The 8,112-nt window shown below is 41.3% G+C and overlaps 1 protein-coding gene across 1 annotated transcript; it reads left to right on the plus strand.

The window, feature by feature from the left end:
• Positions 1–378: 378 nt before the first annotated feature.
• On the plus strand, positions 379–966 carry LOC117315187. Its single transcript, XM_033869331.1, has one exon. It carries the CDS (start codon positions 379–381, stop codon positions 964–966), a length of 588 nt encoding a protein of 195 aa, XP_033725222.1.
• Positions 967–8,112: the final 7,146 nt, after the last annotated feature.

Below are 8,112 nucleotides of genomic sequence, written 5' to 3' on the forward strand. Positions count from 1 at the left end.
TTGCAATTGTGATTTTAGCATTGCACACGGTGGGGAAAATGACATCATACATACGAAGCACTGAAATCACAGAGAGACTAGATCAAGGTAAAACTAAATAAAATGAACATTTCTTAGTTTTTTAACATATATTTGAGTTATTTTCCCAAACCAAATTATCTGAATTGTGTGCTGCTTATATGCCCAGAATGCATTTCCGGACACTTGAAACCCGTCGGCCCCCCTGACAAAAAAAAATTTCTCGCTCCGCTCGAAAACCTTCCTCTTTTAAATTAATCATTGTTGGCACCTCTGGATGTGGGAGTGAAATTGATATTTATACAAAATGAAACAAAGAGTAACTTCGGTGAAAGATCCATCCAAAACATCAAAAACCGGATGTACAGAATGTTCATGCAGAACCAGAGTTACGAATACCTGTCTCAGTTAGATTCACTCACACAGAGTATAAACGACACCCCTTCCAGACCATTGGGCAACATTGCACCTTCTGACGTCAACAAAAGCAATGAGGAGGAAGTGCGCTTAAAAGCCTATCTGGTTAGAACCAAACAAAAGTGGAAACCCAAGGAACACAAGAAAGAAAGCAAAACAAAAAAGAAACGCGAAAAACCTTTTTATAAGTACAAAGTGGGCGATCGCGTTAGAATAACGCACTTGAAACATCCATTTCAGAGGGAATATGATCAAAAGTGGACAGGAGAAGTTTTTGTCATCAGAGGTCGCTTTAAGAGACAAGGTTTGCCTTTGTACAGATTGGAAGACTTCGATGGAGAACATATATCGGGCACATTTTACAGTCAGGAATTGCAAAGAGTTAACGTAGACGAAAATACCACTTGGAAAATCGACAAAGTTATAAAAGAGCGGAAACGAAACGGTGAAACGGAGGTTTTTGTGTCTTGGCTGCACTGGCCTAACACATACAATTCGTGGATTCCGAAGAAACACCTGCAAGATGTATAAATAAGATGGGTTCAAATTGAGTTCCTTCACTTATCAAGAGGATGACGGTGAGATTGGTTCTAAGGTCTTCGGACAGTACTAATATTCACAGTAACAACGCCCCCCACGATTTCAGGGTAACTCTAACCAGACCTTTGTGTCTCCTAGGGTACTGGGTAGTATCTCTGACCGAAATTACGGTGAACGGAAGTCGAATCATGAATCCTACAGAGCTATACGTGTGTTCGGATCTGTGCGACGACTCTTGTGTTGGAGGTGAAGATATACCTCTTCTTAGAAGGGTATATCACGAACAGGACGGAAATACTATTTTTAACACACCGTATGATGTCCCTTTACGAATCGGACAATTTCATGACCTACACGTGTATATAAGGGACAGTAACAATGAAGGCGACAGTAACGTTACTCCCGAAGAGACTACCGTTTCATTAGATAAAAATATTGGGTTCTCGTTATGTGTCGGACCCTGGAGTATGGAAATCATTTTATAAGAACCTGTTAGACGGCAAATTTCATCCTACGCGATATAGAGGACGCCAGACTGGTGGGGGCATAGCAGGAATGTACGTCAAAAAAACATACATGATACCTGTTAATGCTCACATTTCTAGTGAAGAAGATAGTAAAACCACAGTAGGAAAGCACATGACACCAGTGGCTGCTGTCGAAGACAGAGCAAAATCCGAAGATCAAAGTGCAGCAAGAAATAGGTCAATACACTCATTAGGCTACTCCCCAATCAAATTAGAACTGCTGTCACATCTTTAATCTACATATCCCCCCCCCCCCCCCCCCCCCCCCCCCCAAAAGAAAAAACCAGTAGCAGAAGAATTAATACATGGTTTTCGGTATGGTTTTCCTCTGAAATATAAAGGGCCTCGCTTACCTACTACAGCAAAAAATCTCCGTAGGGCTGTATTATATCCAGACATAATTAAGGCAATAATCCAGAAATAGATAGAGGCCGGTCGGATAGCAGGCCCATTTACTTGCTCCCCTATGCCAACTTTACGAATTTCCCCTTTAGGCCTAGTTCCAAAAAAAAACCCATGTCAAACATTACAGAACCTACATAACTGTGGAGACAAACAGTAATAATATCACATCCCCGACTCCTTAATTAACTCCAGCCCAAAGCTGACGTGTTTTAAAGTCCAACCCACCACTGTTTTGAGAGCGTAGCTGAAGTAAACCTACGTAAATAATGTAAACATACCGAAAGCTCGCTCAGTTTTCCGAGCGTGTCATGTTCTAAAAGAGCCTAACAGCGTACATTAGTCTGCTCTGTTTTCAAAGCATAAGTGTCTAAACTAGCTCCATTATTCTGAGTCGCTGTTTTCAAAGCGTCAGAAATGATGCAGAAACCGACTGCAACTCACCAATTCTCCGGCAGAAAGGCCCAATTTCTTGATTGATTGATGTGGCTTTACGTCCTTGTTCCGGTTATAACCGAGCCTGGGACACAACGGCACAATTTCACACACGTGCTCGACTTTTATACCCGTGACCTTGTGATCCCAGTGAACCTAATTATGAGACCCAGCGACTGGCTCCGCCGCCAGTGCCTCGACCAATAACAGCACTCGATACATGCTGAGCACGGCCCATCTCTAAAGATACCGCAATAACAACCCGAAGCAGACACATGTCAAACTAGACACGATATCCCTCCGAAAATCCTAGGCTGAACTCCCCAGAGTACGGCTAACATCGCGACTAAGGGTACGTACACCTTGTAAGAGCCTAAGCTACTTTACAGACCAAATCGCAGACGACGAGAATTCCGTCTAACTTGCACGCATTGTTTAGCACACAACAAATGATAATCACGGGTATATGTGTAACAGGAATCACTAAGCTTTATGCATACGGGTGGACATTAACTTTCCTTCTTAATATTATATTCATGTGGATTATGTGCTTTGTGTATAAAGTGAAAATGTTTAATAGTGGCACGTCGCGTGTGAAGCGGTGTTATCGCATTAGCGAATGGACAGTAATTATATTTTTTCGAAATTGATAATGTACAGTGGAACTTCGTTAACTCGAAGTCGACGGGACCACGAAAAAACTTCGAGTTATCCGAGTGTTCGAATTAAGCGAGTTATCGTTTTTGGTGAAAAGTTTGGTCAATATTTGTCAACATTATATAATCATTATAACTTCGCTCTGTCGCTCATCAGTTTAGTGTGAAGACTGGTCAATACATGTAAAAATATATGTAATGTTTCGTTATGTCACTTGTAATTTGGTGTAGTTTTGCCGATATACAGTCACGATAAAGTTTCTTTCACTTAGTCACTTCAATAACGATCTGATGTGCAAGTCATGTTTGCAAAAGGTAAACGATAAAACGGAATTCGACAAAATAAGTTATTAATGTCAAAACAAATAACCGTTTAAGTTTAACACAGATTGCATACAAAACGTAACAGAACCATTACCTTTTATTGGACATATATAAAATACTGTTTGATCGGCCTACTTACTTTTTATTGATAACCACGCCATTTCCATGTGTATTAGCACCGGAAGTTGGGCTGCGCATGTGCGTATAAACTGTAACTGAGTTGGCGTTTTATCCGATTTAATAGACAGCACTGACCGTTACAGTTGTACTCTGAACACCTCGGCAGTAATTACGCTATTGTTTCAGCAGTTTAAAGATTTAATAGGCGCCGGTGACTGTGTCATTTCTACACCTGTAAAAACATCAGCCGGGTAGATCTACCGGTGTGTCAGAGATTAGTTCCGCTTGAGCGAACGGGTAGATGAGTTGTTGACTATCGTGTGTACTGATATCGGCGACCGCCTTGGGAAATTACCTGATGTAAGTAAAGCAGTACTTTTTATCACCAAGACTTGTTGTTATAAGATTCAACCGACAATTTCTTTTATGAATTTATGAAACACTTATAATAGCATGTAGGTTAGTAGGGCCGATATGTTCAGTATTACAAACGGAATTTAGCTCTTAAAAAATGTCGGCGTTTGCCACCGATCGACGGAAATTATACTTCGAGTTATTCGAACATTTCAAGTAGGATTTGTATTGTTGGGACCAAATTTTTACTTCGTATTATCCGAGTTTTTCGAGTTATCCGAATTCGAATTTTCCGAGTTTTTTTTACTAAGATAAAGAGAGAATTCGGCCGGGACCGGCGAGGTACTTCGAGTTAAGCGGGGTATTCGAGTTATCCGAGTTCGAGTTAACGAAGTTCCACTGTATTGCCATTGTATAAATTGTATATGTTGAGTGTTATTGAATTGATATTTGTTTATCAATTTAAATTTAGTTTTCAAGTATACTACATATATATGTTAGATAGTCATAGAGTTAATATGGTACTTACTTATACATTCCTGTTGTAATGGAACTTAGTTTAATTTTGTATTTTGTATATCAATATTAATGTATAGTCTAGCTGGTTATATCAAGACTCCATGTGAGATAGATTTGGGACAGCATCTAATCGATTTATAAATTATAACATTTAGTATATTATAGGCAAATGCCACACCTATCATTATGTTGTAGGTTTGTGTATATGGCCTATTTTTCATTTGGGATCTTATCTTTTCTCTTCGTCCTTAACAACTTTCTTCTTCCTAACGTCTCCCTTGCCACTGCCTTACTTTTGGCCTTTAGTTGAGCGTTCGCCCCTGTGAGGAAGGCTTTGGGTTCTGTCCCCCAGCCGAGACATACCAGGGTCTTTAAAAATGGTAGTTGCTGCTCCTGCTTAGCACTCAGCAAATTAGGAGTGGGACGACCGGTTCGCCCGTTGTCAGGTATAATGAGACCGGGTGGGGTGTGCTGCTGGGTGTCTTCGGCAGTATGCTTCAGTGAGGTAGCACTCTAAATCGGCAATAGATCCGGCCTATCACAAGGAGACTAAACACAAACATACCGCAGCCTCCCAAAACACACATACGCACTCATCACACGCATACATGTCGCACGCACGGGAGGCCGTCCTTAAATGACCTTAGCTGTTAATAGGACGTTAAACAAACCAAACCAATTTTTCAAAGAGGGGGGGGGGGGGGGGGGGGGGGGGGGGGGGGGGGGGGGGGGGGGGGGGGGGGGGGATGTAACAGGAGTGTAGAGTGTAAAGGGGGCCATAGACCAGAATAATATGAAAATATAGTATTTATTTCAGTGGTAGCTGTATCAAGCGTGTTTTGTAGTCCCGTAGTATGTCTGGTTGATCTGTTGTCAGTACCCCGGTTCGATTTTTGGTAGTTTCTCTGGTTGTACTCTTGTCCCTAGCCCGGTTCGGTGTTCGGTGATGTGATTGGTTGTTCTGTTGTCACTACCCCGGTTCGATTTTTGGTGGTTATTTTGGTAGTTCTGTTGTCCCTAGCCCGGCCCACTGTCCTGTGTGTGTGTTTTGACTCAATTATATAAATAATTGCTCTTGTCCTAGGTTTTTTTAGATTAAGGCGAGAAATAAGGGGGTGGGTAGATAGCATGGAGTTATCTCCCCTTGATCTTCAGGCTATATCGTATTTGTTTATATTTTTCAGTAGTACAATATCAATACTCATGTATGACCAAAAGACATCTGTCTGGATTTAAAATTCATCAAGATATTTATATATTAATTAAAAATTTGTTTCAATTTTCATGTTTTTTTCTTATATGAATCTCCATCTCCGGTACCAATAGAAGACTTCACCTATCAGCCCAAGACTTGCAGCCAGCCACTTCCTATTTGGACATCATACCCTATGGTCCTATCCTGTCCCAGAGAAAGAGGCCCAATGGGCCTGTATCGCTCACCTGGCTCTACAGCAACTTTGAAGTTGATTGAGGTCATTTCCACAGATACTATGCTGATTATCATAGTAAGCTAGGTTTATTCATATTAATAAATTTTCTTGTCCTTCATTCCAGCATTTTATTGGCCTAATATCTGGTCTAGGAGGCTCTTGGCTATCGCAAAATGTTTACAGATTTAAGCCGATTTCACCCCTGTGACCTTAAATGTAGGTCAAGGGTCATTCATTTGAACAAACTTTGAAGCCTTTCAGGCCCAATATCAAGTCCCTGGGCCTCTTGGTTATTAAGAAGAAGTCATTTGGAAGATTATAGCCTATTTGACCAATGTGACCTTGAATGAAGGTCAAGGTCATTTATTTGAACAAACTTTGTAGCCCTTCACCCCAGCATGCTACAGGCCCAATATCAAGTCACTGGGCCTCTTGGTTATTGAAAAGAAGTCGTTTGAAGATTATAGCCTATTTGACAAATGTGACCTTGAATGAAGGTCAAGGTCATTTATTTGTACAAACTTTGTAGCCCCTCACCCCAGCATGCTACAGGCCCAATATCACGTCCCTGGGCCTCTTGGTTATTGAGAAGAAGTTGTTTGAAGATTATAGCCTATTTGACCAATGTGACCTTGAATGAAGGTCAAGGTCATTTATTTGAACAAACTTGGTAGCCCTTCATCCCAGCATGCTACAGGCCCAATATCAAGTCCCTGGGCCTCTTGGTTATTGAGAAGTTGTTTGAAGATTATAGCCTATTGACCAATGTGACCTTGAATAAAGGTCAAGGTCATTTATTTGAACAAACTTTGTAGCCCTTCATCCAAGCATGCTACAGGCGCAATATCAAGTGTCTGGGCCTCTTGGTTATTGAGAAGAAGTCGTTTGAAGATTATAGCCTATTTGACCCATGTGACCTTGAATGAAGGTCAAGGTCATTTATTTAAACAAACTTAGTAGCCCTTCACCCCAGCATACTACAGGCCCAATATCAAGTCCCTGGGTCTCTTGGTTATTGAGAAGTCGTTTGAAGATTATAGCCTATTTGACCAATGTGACCTTGAATGAAGGTCAAGGTCATTTATTTGTACAAACTTGGTAGACCTTCATCCCAGCATGCTACAGGCCCAGTATCAAGTCCCTTGGCCTCTTGGTTATTGAGAATAAGTTGTTTGAAGATTATAGCCTATTTGACCCATGTGACCTTGAATGAAGGTCAAGGTCAATTATTTGAAGAAACTTGGTAGCCTTTCACCCCAGTATGCTACAGGCCCAATATGAAGTTCCTGGGCCTCTTGGTTATTGAGAAGAAGTTGTTTAAATGAAAAAGTTGACGCCGGACGGCCGACGGACGCCGTACCATGGCATAAGCTCACTTGCCCTTCGGGCAGGTGAGCTAAAAATGAGTACGATTCTATAGGGACCACAGAACCAAATCGAAAATAGATTGTGGGTTTTCCCCGTTTGGGCAGAAGATTTAATAGGAAGGTGAATGCATCGGGGCCTACTGATTGGATATTTTGGTGGAAGAAGTCTCCAAAGTTTTAATATGTGGGTTGGGCAATACATATAGATGTAAAATATATAGAAAAAAAGTTATTTTTTTTGCTAGCCTGTTTTTGTCAGGGGGAATTAAGCAAGTGTGTATTTTGTTGTAAATTTAGATGAATTTTTAGTGCTGAATTCAATACAAGATGGTGGCCCCCATATAAAAAAAAGTTCAAATTGGTAGAATTTTTTATTATTCTATTTAGAGGTTTCCGAGATGCCATACCTCAAAATTATGGCTACTGGACCAGTGTTGAAAATTCCATTTAAGCAGTACAGTGGTAAACATTAACATTACCGTCTATGGGAAATCAGTTGGTTCCGTGGTCCCTATATACCTTGTCAACTCTATGAAATACTTTCAAATGAATAATTTCCTGCGCAGTCTTCTCACTACTGCTTGCCTCAGAGTGTATGCAGGTTAGATACCTAATTAATGATTTCATTTCATGTAGATACTCATCATAAATTTGCAGGTAGGGCGTAAGAATTGTACCTGCTGCCCCCATTGCATGATTCGTAAAAGGCGACTAAACTTGGGATCTTATCTTTCCTCTTCTTTCCTAACAACTTTCTTCTTCCTAATGTCTCCCTTGACAATGCCTCACTTTTGGCCTTTAGTTGAGCGTTCGCCCCTGTGAGGAAGGCTTTGGGTTCTGTCCCCTGGCCGAGGCATACCAGAGTCTTTAAAAATGGTAGTTGCTGCTCCTGCTTAGCGCTCAGCATATTTGGAGTGGGACGACTGGTTGGCCCGTTGTCAGTATAATGTGACCGGGGGGGGGGGGGGGGGGGGTGCTGCTGGGTGTCTTCGGCAGTATGCTC

The sequence above is a fragment of the Pecten maximus genome, chromosome 17 (genome assembly GCF_902652985.1).
Source record: "Pecten maximus chromosome 17, xPecMax1.1, whole genome shotgun sequence".
In the NCBI taxonomy this organism is placed as follows: domain Eukaryota; kingdom Metazoa; phylum Mollusca; class Bivalvia; order Pectinida; family Pectinidae; genus Pecten; species Pecten maximus.